This window comes from Haliaeetus albicilla, chromosome 9 (assembly GCF_947461875.1).
Source record: "Haliaeetus albicilla chromosome 9, bHalAlb1.1, whole genome shotgun sequence".
Taxonomy (NCBI): domain Eukaryota; kingdom Metazoa; phylum Chordata; class Aves; order Accipitriformes; family Accipitridae; genus Haliaeetus; species Haliaeetus albicilla.
In genome coordinates this window covers 3812588-3828492 of record NC_091491.1, presented here as the reverse complement: position 1 = coordinate 3828492, position 15905 = coordinate 3812588, and the positions used below count along the sequence as shown (strand labels likewise).

General features: G+C 37.1%; 1 protein-coding gene across 8 annotated transcripts in view; it reads left to right on the top strand.

The window, feature by feature from the left end:
- Positions 1-15832, top strand: part of VMP1 (vacuole membrane protein 1) — a 71972-nt gene extending 56140 nt beyond the window's left edge. For all 8 annotated transcript variants that reach the window (XM_069790995.1, XM_069791000.1, XM_069790998.1 and 5 more), the window contains 3 exons: positions 73-134; positions 11540-11642; positions 12943-15832. In XM_069790995.1, coding sequence (XP_069647096.1) covers positions 73-134; positions 11540-11642; positions 12943-13086 — 309 coding nt within the window. In that variant the 3' untranslated portion in view covers positions 13087-15832. The remainder of the gene's footprint in view (positions 1-72; positions 135-11539; positions 11643-12942) is intronic.
- Positions 15833-15905: the final 73 nt, after the last annotated feature.

Below are 15905 nucleotides of genomic sequence, written 5' to 3'. Positions count from 1 at the left end.
ATTGTCATACCCCATTGTCCCTGCTTCCCTTTTGATCAAATGTTTCTCTAACTGATGTTTTCCTTCCTACAGAAACTTTTCGTTATTGTAACATTCAGCAAACATATAGTGGAGCAGATGGTGTCCCTAATCGGGTGAGTAATTCTTTAACACAGTAATACCTTCACTCATTAAGTGGAAAAATACTGGAGGAGTCAAATTAGATGTGCTGAAAATTATGTTTTGCTTCAAAGCGCAAGCTTTGGCCAACGCATAATTTAGGTCTTATTTGCAGCTTCATTCCTCACCTCAAGGGCTTCAAGTACTTCAAGAAACTTAATAGCACTGAAGGTCAGATGGCCTGAGTGTATAGTACCAACGGTTAACTTTCACCCAGAAATACGATACAGCTCTTCCAATTATAGATCGCTACACTTTTAGCTGCAAATAGGCTGTTTTTTTAATGGACTTTCTTCAGTGTTGGTAGTGTGATCCTATGACAAAAAATAAAAGCACTGTTGTGATTTATGCATTGTCCCAAGATGACAGTAAACCCCTTCCATAATTTGAAGTACCTTATACATTTAAAATCTCAGATGTCTCAAAATGTCAGAATGAGAAATAAGTGAAAATCTCAGTTTTAAACAAGAAAACTAAGCAAAAATCCAGCTAACAGTTGCGGGGGGGGGGGGGGGGGGGGGGGGGGGGAGACAATTAAAGCAACATACTTTCATGTTGCCTCAGTGGGTTTGAATGAAGATTGGACACTGATGAAGTGTTAGATTTTTGCCTCATATCTACCTGTTCAGTCATGAAATTCTGTGTAATTTTAAAATCTATTGTTGATGTTAACATTTCCTGCCTGGTAATCCAGCAAATAACATTGCAACAGTGCTTCTCTAACCATGCAGAAGTTTCATAAACTGCTTGAATGCAAACAAAGTATGCAACTTAATTAATTAATTTAAATGTAGGCAACTAGATAAATCATACGGATTTCATCAAAAATTCATGCTTAATTGTTCAAAGGAACAATTGTGTTCTTGGGGGGGAAGCTACTGCCTGTTTTCAGTACACTGATCAGATTAATGTCAGGGGTGCAGGTTTAAAGTTTTAAATGTGAATCTCAACATTTAAATAGAAAGCCTTGTTGTTGTGGGGCGAGCTTTTTTTGTTTGGTTTGTTTTGTGTTTTTTTTTTTTAAACTAGATGCCTAATATGGATCCATAAAATAAATTCTAAGGTGCTTCTACTTTTCCAAGGTCTTTCACTTGTTATATGGGGCAAACTGATTGACACTTTGCTATCCAAACTGTAATAACTATTTTCACATAAAATCCAAAAAGCCACACTTCTCAAGAACAGTTTCAGGGGAGGAATGTCTGGAAATAATTCCTTTTAAAATATGTAAACTTGACATAGTAAAGCTATACAAAGAAAAAGAAGCATCAGAAGAAACATTCTAGGGCACTTCACTAATGAAACAAATCCTGACTTTATTACTTCCTGATCTTCTGATTGGGTGTCTGGTTTGTAACAAACTTCAAAATTAATTTGTTGCTTTGAACACTATTTAAAAAAAAAAAAGAGAGGAATGTGGCTACTTTTAACCATCAATAGTTAGCTTTTCTTAGTATCAATCACACTAGCCAATCTATTACTAAATTTTGATCAGCTCTGCTACTAGGTCAGGTATATTTCCAAAGATTTACTCTCTTGCAAATCTTTGAGCCACAGCTAGTAGTTTTTTCCTACTTCATCTGCCTTGGAGATAATTTTGCATCGAATTACTTCGAATGCATTCACAAGACCTCTGCTGGATTCAGATTTTATTAGATAGTTGATGTCAGAGTTAAAAAATGTTCTCGGGAGACAGTAAGATTTTTGGAATGTCCCGGTATCCTTGACTTTTCTCAAGCTGTCTGCTAGCATTACCTCATCAATTTCTTTTAGAGTGGAGTATAAAACATGTTGAACAATAGCTTGTATTAAATCCCTTATTATTAAATTAAAATATAGTTCTATTTAATGGTCAGTAACTTGATTTTAATCAAATTCTATCTGACACATGGCTTAAGACTTTTTTTTTGTCTGGGATATTGCTCTTACACAATAGGAAATGTCTAAGCACAATACTTTAAAACATTGAACATATTAATATACAGGATAACTAAAATCTAGACGGAAGATTAAGTTAGGAGAAAAAGTCTGAGAGTATTTGATTTTATAAGCCAGAGAGAATTTCTTGATAACTACATGAGTCTTAGTCAAAAAGCAAAAATTATTCACCTGCAGACCTTGCCCATAGCTCAATAGTTGTTTACTTCTGTTACTGGATGCTGCTGGCATTGCACACTAAGCCTGCCATAACCAGGCTTTTTTAATATAATTTAGGGTAATTTGATTTTACAGTTTTGTCTAGGTCTCCTTTATAAAAGGATCATAAAATACTCCTCAGATTGATTAAATAAGGAAAGAAAAGGAAAAGAAAACGTGGAAGGAAATTAAGAAGCTGTTTACAAAAAATTTTTGAAAACATTGGTGGTAGCTAGTGTACAAAAACCAAGGTAAGAAGGACAGGTGGTGGCAGCAGCAAGGCAAATGGCAGCCGCGCTGCAGCAAGCCTTGTTAGAAGGGACGAGAAGACGTGGATGGATTTAAGAAACTGAAGTTAGCTTGAGTCTTGAAATCAAAGCTGAAGAGGATTACAAAGATACTGGTAGCTTATATGGGGCTGGTAATTATCGACCTGTTCTACCAGTTAATAGTTTAAAGTTGTATTGTTGCTGTCTAAACTGCTAGAAGAGGATAATTTTTTCTCTCAGGTTGTATTACATTCATAAGCTTTTGTGAGGAAAGGTGGTGTGTAAGAGTTTTGCCTTGTATTCTGTCACTTAAAGAAGAGTTTAACTTACTGATCATCCATGTAAATACTTTGATGCTGGTTTTAGGCCAAACCTAGCCCACTTAAAATGTTTAATTATCATGTGTGTTGTGGGTTTTCTTTTGGCTCTTAAATCTTTCTGTTTAATTTTTTTTACCTACAGCTGCAGGATTGTTTATGAAGTCACACTAAGCATATTGCTTTTAAGCACGATCATATTTTCTTTGAAGTGGCAGTTTCAAATGTGGATTAAGAATTCCCAGAAAACTACTAAAAGAAGTAGTTCTCAAAGCACACACAATCCACAAACTGTCTGCCATCAGTTCTGGGTAAATGTTCAGAAAGAAACAAATCTAATTTTATATTTTTTTTAATTCGGCATGCTCTGTTCATATTTTGTGAAAATGAGCTAATAACTTTAGAACTTCAATAGACATCTAAGAAAATCAGAAACATGTTTTATATAGCGTTAGACAGCTCCTGGCCTTCACCTCAGAATCACCTGAACTTTAGTGGCAAGTGGTATGGCTGCATCCCTTTTGGACAAATCCCACCCTTCGTTGGGCAGAGAGATTCCCTCTGACTATGGTTAAGTTAATGATAAACTTGCATAGGCTGCAGAATGTCTTAATTACAGAGGCTGTGATAGTTACTCAGAGGGGAGGCATGACCACTGAGAAGTGCTCATGTGATACACCAGGTATGCTGTCGTCTCAGCTAAAGGAGTGAACTACTGCCTGTAGCAAATCATGCCTTGCTGATTTTAAGAGAAGTAGAGACTAATCTATTCAATTAATGAACTGAGTCAATAAGCTAATCTGAAGTTTAAGTAGAAGCCAGTGAAATGCATGAAAAAAAAAAAAATTGCATACTTCCACAGATTTTAGAAGTTAATTTGTTAGTGCCATGTTCTGTGGGTGGAATGTGTTAACAGTGTGAAGTGTAACTCAGCAAACTCAGACTTGAAAATCTACCCCAAAATATCAGTGCTTCTGAAGGGTTTCTTAACCTGGTAGTTTCTGTGGAACAAATTTTCATGCTTACCAGCCATGCAGGCCAGTTTGAATAATTGAACGTCTTAAAGGAAAAACAGTTTTTGGTAACAGGTACTTGAACCATTGCCTTGACAAACCAGTTTGCTGCTATTTATTGTGCCATAATTCTTTGCTTCACAACTTAATCTCAGTTGACTCTTGTAAGGAGCGTGATGTTCCTTTCACGAAAAAAGTACAAATGAATTCATGGTGACTGATGTAACTGGAAACTTTGTTTAAAGATTGTATAATTTTTTTCAAAAATAATTTACCATACAGGTTTAGGTTACTTCTTTAGAATATAGTGATACAGGGATAGAAGGGGCTGTACCAGAAATCAGTTATCCTGGGGTGGGAAGAGCTCTTTTTTCTTTTTTTTTTTTTTTTTTTTTTTTTTTTTTTTTGATTCGCATTGTGCCAAGCGATTGCCTGGGGTTTTGGGGGCCTTCAGCAGGGTATGGTGGCACAGCGTGGCCTCTGCCAGCTCATCTCCACTGCTTCCTATCGCTCTGCTCTGGGCAGAGCAGCATCAAAGGAGCAAGCCTCAATCTGCCAACCACACCTTCTCACTTGGTGGACCTTTGTATGCCAGAAAGTCCATATCTTGTTGAACTGGCATCCTCATTAAAGGATATTTTGAAAAACAGACTCCAATCAATATTTAAATTGAAACCTGTGTAATAGAATTCAACTGAAAATAACCCGAAGTGGCTGAGAACATGGATAACTGGGCAGTGACTTCAAAATCTCCTGAGAGAAATGCTTCTGGAAGGTTATACCAATACACCTGACATTTCTTGGTACAATAAATCAATGGCTCTCCTCCCACAAGTGTATCAGAAACCTGTGGGACTGTGCCCTCATAAGACACCCTGTACACAATAGATCAGCTCTGCAGAAAACAGGCTTTAGTGTCTTGAAAGGGACACAGATGTGGATGAAATTTGAGTACCTTTGGTGTTGAAAACCTTCCAGTGGATCACAACAGAATTATAAAAGTTTATTTGGAAAAGGCTTGTGGGATTTAACTCCGAACAGGCAAGCTTTTTTTTTTCTAGATTGTGTACAAAAATATATCTTTAAAATACAAATAGAAGTTTCCTTGCAAAGGGCAATGTTGAGCAGAGTTAAGACCCAGCAGTTCAGAGATGTTGCAATTCCTATTTCTGAAAGCATTGATTTTAACATAACAGAATGTCCCAAGAAAAAAAAACGTTTCGCAGACAGCTTGGTTAATGTGGGTATTGGAGTGTAGCTCCAGGTATAAATGACGTCAAACAAAGCGTAACAATTTTAGCTTAGTAATCTTCAAATAAGATATTTTCTTTCCTCATCCTGTAAAGCCAGTGAATCTGCCAAGTAGTCTTTTAACCCCGAAATGTTTCTGTTGATCCTGACCATAAACCAGATTTATTTTCTGCAATTTTTAGACCACTGTACAGAGATAACATCTAAGTTTCACCAAAGGCTCTGAGCCCGAAGTGGCGGTGATGGAAGCTGAAGGCTGTGGTTACTCCCTCGGTGATCTGGGAGCCCAGGTTTTGCTCTGAGCCAGGGTCCAGGTTTGCTGCAGCATCGTCTGAGGGCTGAGTCAGAGATCCACTGAGTCACTGCACAGGGTCCTGGTATTGGCGGAGCTGGGGGGAAATGGATGGTTTAAATACTGTGAGAATCTTTATCAGCACAGGAAATGACAGCTCATTAAAATACTAACCGTTAAGCCTGTTTAGATCACTGTCTGGAAAAAAATTAACCATTGAAGGTTCAGATAACTTGCAGGAAGAAAGGTGCTCTGTTTAGATGGTGAACCCGGTACGCGAATTAATCAGCTTTGCTAATTGTCCAGTGGCATAAAAATATTTCCGTTGGAATCTGTTTTTCAATGGTTTATAAAATGTCTAACTCTCAAAGAAGTTGATACCATGCTGGAGCAAAACTTCCAGTTTCTTTTAAGGGAGGAATGGCTAAAATAACCAAATGTGGAGCCTCTTGCTAAATGCCTTACTGCTTTTGAGCTGCAGGATGGATTTTTCTTGCATTCTTACAGGGGAATGGAGAAATGTGAATCTAATATAAACTCTGTGTGGGAGGAGCGGGTGTTGGGTGTGATGATTTAATGAAGTTTTGCATAGTTGTTCAGAAGGTGAAAGCCTTTGCTTTGGCCCTTTGGCCTAGCTGTCAATAGCTAGTCTGATTTAAATAAATTATTTAAAAAAAAAAGAGTTGGAGGTACTGGGAGTGAAGACTCCATCCCAGCACACCCCCTCCTTCGTTTGTCACATTCTTCAGTGCCACTTAACTCCCTTTTTTGTAGAAGGAGATAATCTCTGGCCTTGGGCCATGCTTGCTGCAGGACGGCCGGGTGAGATACCGAGTGTGTGCAGGGTTTGTGCTGACAAAACGCACAGTGATATTTTCCTCTTAGTTTGGTTTTCTGTTGTTTCAAAATTTCTTTTGCTGTTGTCTTCATTTGGAGTGGTGGTGCTGGCATTTCCTAAAAGGATGTTTTTTTCTATAGCTGGACTAGCCCAAATAGCTGAATCTGAGCAAAACATGTACGACGCTGTTTGTCCCCAGACTCTGAGAGGGTCCGGACAAGGACAAAGCGTGCGTGCCAGAAAGTCTGACAAAATCAGTCCCCCTGTTAACAGTTAAACGGTTTTTCCAAATTAACAGCTGTGGATATTAGAGAGATCATCCGTAAAATGGGGTTGTGACTCAATATTGCATCACCTTTCCAAGCAGGGCTTCGGTGTGTTTCAGCCTGGGAGCCTGGCGCCTTGTTTGCACCATCTATTCAATTACTGTGGTTCTCATTTCCCTTCAGATTATCATTTCCATGATAAAATAGACTTCCATGTTTTTAAACCTGCGGTGTTTAATGTTTCTTGATCGTCGCAACTGGAGGACTGATTCCAGTTGTTCATAGGAGCTGCTGAATAGGGTATAAAATTCAGAACTGAATGCCACTGAAGTTCTTATTTACATTTTTAATTTCCATCAGAATAAATGGAGTTTAAGAACTGCTTGGAGTTAATCAGCTGCTTAATCATCACTTGCTGTTGGAGGCCTCTTACAAAAAAAAGTTTCATTAGCAGTAAAAACCCCACTGTATTAATGTTCCTAAAACATGGGTCTAAAATGGCAACTTCAGTGTTTCTTGAAAATACTTGCTAATTCTAACATTTCTCTCTGGAAGAGTAGGTGAATATGCACATGTGCAGAGGCTTTTATAAGATGGGAGCTTTATATCCAAAATCGTGGACTGATAGATTTTTTGTGTGTGAAGTGTTTGCACAATGATACTAAAAGGCAGCATTTGATAGAGGACTGTACTTCAGCATTTAGCACAGCTTGTAATTATCTGAGCGTTCACAAACTCTAAAAGCATAGGTTACGAAATGTTGATAACTCAGGAGTAACCTATACCCTTAAAGATCTTGTAAGATGAAAAATATGCGTTTCAAAAGTGCAAATATAATGATTAAATGGTTTTAAAGAAGTATTTTTAATATTAGTCAATACTCTAGTGAGCTGCATTTTTACTAACTTTCTATTTTTTGTTAAACTGGCATAGGGAAAATACCTCTTCCCCACCCCTTGGTTTGGTACTTCATCCACGTGTGTTTGAGAAAACTCCTGCCTGTAGTTCCAAAGATTCTGTTAAAAAGATAAGTTTCCCAAAAATCTTTCCTACCTCTTCATGACTAGTGCACGTGTTTGAGGTTCAGCTGTTGACAGGCACTCTTTGAAAAGCAAATGAATAAATTGTACAGTGTATTTTAATAAACACAGTTTTGCTGTAACTGGAATAGAAGTTGTAGGAGTCGTATTGTCAGAATCTGTACATAGTTGGTGTAATTTTTAAGCTGATCCTAGAACAACTTTCCTGAATCTCTGTAGTATGGTGCTTCAAATAGATGTGAAGTTTTGTTTTATTTGTTGGAAAAAAAGCTATGTAATTTTTCATTTGCATAGAAATCGTAGCTCTTAATTAAAAAAAAAAAAGAAAATCAAAGATACATCTGTTTAATTACAAATACCAGGTAATACTTCTGAAAACAAGCTTCAACAGTGTTTTGTTCAGTGAAGCAAAATTCTTAATGGGTGTTTATGTTGTAGTATTAGAATGCAAGTAATGTTTTTTACTGAAATGTTACGATTTTAATGAATTTGGGCTATACCAGAGGCTAGTACAATTTTTCGGAAGTCTGTTTTCAGTTTCAATTCCTTATGAAACATTCAATTTTAGCAGAGAATCAGAATGAGTTAAAAAATTGGTGTTTAAGTGTTTCTAAAATGTCTTCTGAATCAAAATTTCTTCAGAGGTTTTTTTTTTTTCCTCAAAAAAAAAAATCAATGCATTTTTTTCTGAATCTTATGGTAAAACTGTAGCTAGTCTCTTTGTTTTTCAAGTAAATTTTGGTGAAAGGACAGAATACACAAGAACAGCATCTCTCTTCCTAGGAGTGCCTGCCTGTTGCTGATTAACTGCAAAATTGATTAATAACAATGATAGCAACTAGTGAAATGTATTTCATTGCTTATTTTTACACACAGCTTCTTGTGAATGGGGTTTTTGTGGTTTTGGTTTTTTATTTTTTTTTATTTTTTAATTGAAGTCCTTAAGCAGCTCACTAAGACCTATATTCTAAGCCTTTAAGAAGGGACAGCAGGTTGTGTGTTTGGGGTTTTTTTTGTGTGTTTAGTTTTGGCAGATAGAGACTACAAAGTGTGAATGAGCTACATTCTGTTGTGCACTAAGGCCCTTTTATTTTCTTACCCTTTCCTAGTCTTTATTTGAAAGACAACAGGCTTGATTCTCAAAGGAAAATGCAAGGAATTGGTTTTATTCTACAAACAGGGTTATCTTCCAGCATCTTCCCTCCTTAAGTCGGATGTGTAAATACATTTGTGGTTTGCATGTTGACTCCTGAAACTGCAGCAGTCTTTTGAAGGTGTATCTTCGAGTCACTGCTAAGTGGCGCAGAATTATGATGCAAATCTGCTCCTTCTGCCTGTGTACCTGCCTCTGTTTTGAGTGTAATCCCTGAAAATTTATACTGAAGTCTTCCCCCTCCTCCTTTGGTAAGAACAGGGTTAGGGAGTTGAACTTCACTAGGTCTGTGGTGTTGTGGTGGGATACCAATCACTTGTTTGTAATGAAATAAAATGAAAACTGGTTTTTAAGACTTTCAGATCTAAGATTATGCCTACACTTTGGATATTAGGTGACATATGAGTTAGCTGGTTGATTAAATGATTGAATTTTGTCGAAAGAGTGCAAGTAACCGATACTGTCCCGCTGAAATGGGATTTCAAGAATTTTATTCCTAGTACTGTGGATTCATGATTTTCTAGATGAATGTGCAAAATATTGCAGACTTTTAGAAGCCTCGCATTCAGGATCTTAGAGTTCTTCAAAATAGCTTTAATAAAATGAATGTTGTGTACTTAATTCTTAGTCATGCTCACAAAAAAAAAAAGCTGAATACTTTTAGTGAAAAAAATTTTGAAATACAGTGTTGATGCACCAGGATCTCTTCAAGCCGTCTGAACTTGGTTTTCATGTCTTTGTGTTGTTGTTTAATGCTAATTGGGCACTGACTTAGTTCAGTTTTCAGAAAAAAAATTGAGGTATTTGAACAGCCATTCTGTTAATCATTCATCTCTCATCATTTAAATATTCCTCATTTCATAATCATGCAGAAATTTAAAAGTAAACTATTACCCTTCAGTAGCTTTTCCGGGCTTCCAAGTGTCATTCGAAAAAGAAAAGAAACCTCAAAATGTAACTCATTTTTTAAAACTGTGACTCGTACTGATCGGCGAGTCATTAGGAGCATTTTTACCACGAATAGTCAGCTTCGTAAGGGACTGTTCTGAAAAACTGGAAATCATTTGTAAAAGTTGACATACTCTTGTGTAAAATGTGTAATAGATGTGCCTTAGTCTCTGCTCTTTTTTTTTTTTTCCCCCCTGAAATTTTACCAGTCTAGGCACAGAATTTACTCACCCATTTGTATCATTGTGACAGTGAATCATGAGGGGAGCAATCTTTTTCTTGTAAATATGTTCAAAAAAATTATTTGCCCCTGGCTATTGAAGGAAATAGATTTAGTGGAGGAGAGTGAGCTACTTCATTTCTTTGGTCTGTGCATTTTCATAAATTCTGAAGATTAGAAAGCTGTTATTTTTTTAATTGGGCTTTAGCCTGGAAAATGGAATATTGTGTCAAATCAGAAGACTGAGGAAAATAATTTGAGAGACCTAGCCCTCCCACAGTCATTTGGAGAGGAGATGATCAGTTTGTAAAATTGCCCATGTATATCTTGGTGTCTGAAGCATGTTTTACTAAATCCTCCCTGAAGTGTTGAAATTTAGGTGACTTTCATAATGTAGAAGACCATATTATTTCTTTAGAATTAAAAAAAAAAAAAAAAGTTAAGATCTTAGCTCTCTTTGAAGTTAAAATGGCACTTGTCAGTAATGGGAACTCTCCCGTGGCTGGGGTTAGGAGTGTTGGTGCACATATGGGGATGAAACCTTGGGAGCCTTCGGATTGTGCGTGTGTTCTCACCACACCAGCCGAGCTAGTGGTGTGGTTAGTGGTAATTTCTTCTGTATAGTATTTAAGTTTGTGGTGGTTTTTTTTTTAAAGTATTGTGACAATTATTAAGGCTCTTTGGACTTCCTGCTAAATAGCATGGTGTATAGATATAAAGAAAAATTACCTAGGTTGTTTCTGATTAAAGTCTGGACAGGCTGTGGTATTTGCAGAATGGAAGTTGGGGGCTGTTGTGAGTCTGTCCAGCGCCAACACCTTTACGCCGTAGAGGTGGGAGAGGGTTCTTAGTTCCAAAAACGTATCCGTGATCTTTGTAACATTAATGTCAGAACAAGGTGTTCAGTTATGTATTGTAGCTTTTGTGCAAGTCATCTGCCATAAACCATGGCATGATTCAGAACAGGGTTCATAGTTCCTTCTTTGTTCCTTTGTTAATCACTGACTTGTGGGAGGCGCCTGCAGAATTTGCTAATGCATTCTTTTTGGGTAAGGATGACGCACAGATTGTCCTAATAAGGACTTAGTTTGAGAAAGGGGCCGTCTTCTTTGAGAAGATAGGGGCAAGTCATAGGGCGAGCAGTTTCTTTTTTAACTGAGGGATGACACAAGCACAAGTCATTTCCTTATTAATCGGTTCAAACCAGTTCTTACAGGAACTGCTGGTGATAAATGTGGGACTTCTGAGAAGTCATTCATTTGATTCTCAGCACTGCACCAGTGCAGAGCCTCAGCTGGCTTCTCCCTGGCTTTAAGGAAATGCTCTAGCTCGCAGCTTCTTTCTGTGTTACCAGCAGTGTATTGTCACTGGTTTGCTCTGCAATTTTTTTTCTTTTTAAGCACTTTTTGGGATCTGGGGAAATATGGCCCTTTCAGAAGTATCAGATAAAAAGACAAAATACACTTTATTTCGTGGTTATGTTTTCTCAAGTAGCAATGCCCTTCTGAGCTGTAGCTCAGTCTGAACTTTGTTCTGTTTGGGTCAAAGTGGTAAGTTTTAAAAAAAAAAAATGTTTTTGTTTTTGTTTTTTTTTTCTCCCTTATTTTGTCTGTTCTTTGGGATGAACTTTGCATCAGTGCTATTCCAAGTATAGGTCCTTCTCTTCAGAAGCCATTTCAAGAGTATTTGGAAGCTCAGAGGATAAAACTTCACCACAAATCAGACGGTGGCGTGCCACAGGTAAGAACCTCTCTGCCTCCCCTCCACACCCCCCCCCCCCCCCAATTAATTTTTCCCTTCTCTAGCTGTCTTCTGACTTGTCAGGTTTACCAGTATAACTCTTGATTTTGTTTTTCAAAGATTTGCAGCGGCCTAGGGAGTAGATAAAAATCTCATTTTAAAAGCAACCTGGGAATTAAAAATAATACTGTAATTGTATGAAAGTGGACTTAAACCTCTTGGAGAATAAAGAAAACAATAAAGTAAGGCCAATAGCACACCTATTTTGAAAGAGAAATTTAAGCAGAAAAATGTTGCATTTACATGTGAAATGGTAACAAACGGTGTGCAGCATCAATACTTCAGAAGCCAGTAAGATCTGTGGCTTAATGGCCAATAAGAGAAACAAAATCCCTGAGCCTTTTGTGTTCAAACAGAAAAGAAAAATACGGTGTTTAGACTCAGTACAAAGGGGCAGAAGTGTCCTTTCATACCAAAAAAAAAAAAGTATTTTTAAAAACATCCTGAATTTTTAGTGGGGACAGAACAACTTTGCAATGAAATTCCTTAGGATGCTATGGCATTTTTAGATAAAATCCATTAATCTAACTCCCATTTCACATCTAATACTTGTAGCTCTTACAAATGTTTCTTTGCCCATTTCTTACCACAAAAGAGACTAAATTAGGGAGGAGCAGGCTGGAATAACTAAATATGCAGATTCCTTTTATGCACATTGAAGTAATTTTTGTGCAGTGCATTGCTGCCCTCCTTTGACAAAAAAATACAAGTTAAGAGTAGCCATGGAAAACGCTCGAAGTGGGACTGCCGAGGTCATCGCATTAACTTCTACTGACACCAGAAGAATCGGATACTAATTGGAAGATAACACAGTATATGCAGTTTAGGGAAAAAACATTGTTAACCAATGACCTTATTGTTTTCTTTGCAATGAACATGACAGGGAATGACAGTCAGGGTTGCTAATTCTGAACTCCATGAATTGTTAGCAAAGACGAAACAATACTAGGAATAATAAATCACTTCACTAGCACACTAGTAATGATCAAGGATTCATCATCTGCCCTGCAGTGTATTTGGCAAGTCCTCCTGCATTGTCTTTCAAGGGACTAAAGTCAGCTTTACAGCGGGACCTGCAGGAATCCTGTCGGCTTGCACTTGGTTCCTGTTTTTAATTTGATAAATTACATAATAAAAAAAAAATGGTTAGGCTCTTCTCTTTCACCCAGAAAATGGAGACTTCTCCATTGTGCTGTCCACTAATCTTCATTTTCCTCCTTCTTCTGTTTTGTCTCTTTAGGGGGAAAACTGGCTATCCTGGATGTTTGAAAAATTGGTGATTGTCATGGTTTGTTATTTTATCTTATCTATAATCAACTCCATGGCCCAGAGCTATGCCAAACGACTGCAACAGAAGATGTACTCTGAAGAAAAAACCAAATGAGCTTGGGAAAAAAACCTTGGAATGGGTTTTAGCAGACACAAAAAATGACACATCTTTCCATATGTTTAAAAATCAGCATTATTCAAAAATGGGGGAAAACTTTTTAACATCAATTTTCAACTATAACAAGTTTTGATTTAATTTTGAAAGTAATTTGGATATTAGAGCAGACGTTTCACTGACAAACTTATAAATGTTAAGGTAAGGTATAAATGCTTTACAAGTCTGAGTTGTATGGTACAGGATGGACAATGTGATGTTAAATGGTGTTTAACGCAAGTGTCGTCCATCCAAATTACTTCCAAAACTGATGATTTAATACTCTCCACTTCCTGATTTAACTTCAGACTGACCTAAGGGTAACCTTTTATTTTGAAGGGTGGCTGGTTTGCTTTTTCCATAACTTTCAAGGCCATCAAAATGTATATAAATGAATACCGATTGGATACAAACTGTTGCATGTCCTTCATGGTAAGGCTATTCCATCTGAATTCTCCAGTGTCCCATCGCATTGCACGTGCTCTCGGTTGGAAAAGCCACCCTCTTAAACTTCATGATGTTAGCAGAGATGATTGATGTCAAAATGCTGAAGCTGACATTTTTTATTATGTATATTTAGAATGAAGTTAAGATAAAACTTTATAAAGTCATCTTTGATCATTCCAGAATTTCTTGTGTCAGTCTTTTTAAGCTGTTTCTTTTCCTCTCTGCTTTTGTATGCTCAGTTTCTTTAGTTTCTTTATTAAGCCTTAATCCCATGAATCGCATGCTTTACTCATCCTTCCTGCACAAATGGTGCTGAAGCCCTTTGTTCTTTTTTTTTTCTTTTTTCTTAAGAACTTCTTACTTAGCAGAAGGAAGTAGAAAGGATATCACTGGCTTGAAGTACGGCTCACTGGTTAAAATAGGCAAGTTAAATAGCTAGTGATATTTGTTATCACAAATTCTTCTCAGATGTTTGCCATTGATCACAGCACCGTGGGCAATGAAGGAGAAGAGAGGGGGGAAGAGTAAAGATTCCAGCTGAAAACAGACTTGATGTCAAACCCAGCAATGATGCAGAGAACCTTACGCTTAGGCTTTTAAAGTCAGATCTCTCTAAAACGTTGTTATGAATTGGTGTGTGTTCCAGTTCTAATGTACATGAACATAACTAATATTAAAATGGATCTTTTTCCCTCTTTAGTAAGTAGATATCCATTCCACCGCTACTGTATATGTACTACTACTTTAATAACTTTTGAACTATTGTTTTTTATTTTTATCCTAGGGGTAAGTAACAAGAATTAATTTGACTTTCAATTAGTGTTATCAAAAGGTGGCATATGAGCACAAAGTAGATTAGATCTTGCTATTGCTCAGGTTAGATTTATCCCTGCACGAGGCTAGGGCAGATCTCGAGCAAGGTGTGAGAATATGTATTTTGTTCAATCCTGCCTGAATGTCCTCTTGTGTTGCCAACCGTCGTGACATCTCCATGGCTGTACCATCCTGTCGGATAGCTTATCAGACTGATGTTGACTGTTGGATCTCATGGCAACAACAGTCGGTAGGCTGTCTGACATTTTGGTATCTTTCATCTGACCGTTTGCTCATCCATCTCCAACTGTTTTCATTGAACATCAACAGCATATAAGTGTTTTTAAGGTTAGATGGAAATGAGTTCAGAAGTCACGCAGTGCAGCAGTCTACATAAGAAACATCTTTTAAAGTTTCATCTCAGTTGTGTGTGAGGTTTGTAGTGTTTCTCCTGTATGGTTCATATATGACTTTAAACAATGTTACTGAATGAATGGGGAGGCTTTTAATAGGGACTTCTCTCAGTAGAGCTGCTGACTAGATTAAATTTAAATATCTGAAAGGCTGAGTGCTGGGAGGTACTACAAGATAGTTAAAAGCACAAAGGCCATTCATTTGCCCCTGTGGATTTTTAAAAGATAAGCAGTATTTCTTAAATCTTGGCCCTAGCAGCTTTTTCACTTCTTGGCCTAAATATGGTCTTTGAAAATAAATTAGCAAAGAACTTGTTCTAATACAATACCCATTCAAAAAAATGATAGCTCTATTTGATACTTTTTTCAGTCTACTCAAACTTTCATTTTGCACTTTGTAAGAGATCACGTCAGCAGTTCATAGCTGTTTGTTTCATTTTCCTTCAGGATACTCGGATTAGTGAAACAGCCTTTTGCTACTTTCCCCAGTTCTAGTGGCAGCTTTTTTTTCCTCAAATCTGCTATTTCACCTTAGGGACACTGTATTTACTTCACACAGTTCTAGTAGCGTCTTAAGGCCTTTCGTGAGAGTAAATGACATTTATGCCATGTTGAGGTCCCTGTGTGCTGTCAGATTGAAATGAGGAGACTGTAACAATAACTAAAAAGAAAAAAAACAGTCTCCTCGTAATTATGCCTCCTTGCCTACTGAAAAATCACTAGACAAATTGAAAGCCTTCTCCCACTTGTATTTCGATATATGTTTACATACACATAGTGCGAAATATATCTCTTGTTCTGCAACTCATGTTTGTACATGTCCATTCCAACAAGCTATGCTGTTATTTTGAAGCTTTCTAACACTATTTAAAGGGACTGGTCATTCTACTTGCTTCTACCTGTTGAGCTGCTGGGAGATAAGACGACTTGGTAAAAGGTAAAAAAAAAAAAAAGAAATTAAAGTTATGCAAACCTAATGAGATTTGCAAATGGATAGTTTTATGTTTGCTTAAATAAACAAACAAATAACTGTTTCCTGGTGTTTATTTCAGCTGGATTGTTTCCATTTCTGTATATCGAGCTTGGTTGTTATGCTGTGAAATCTGT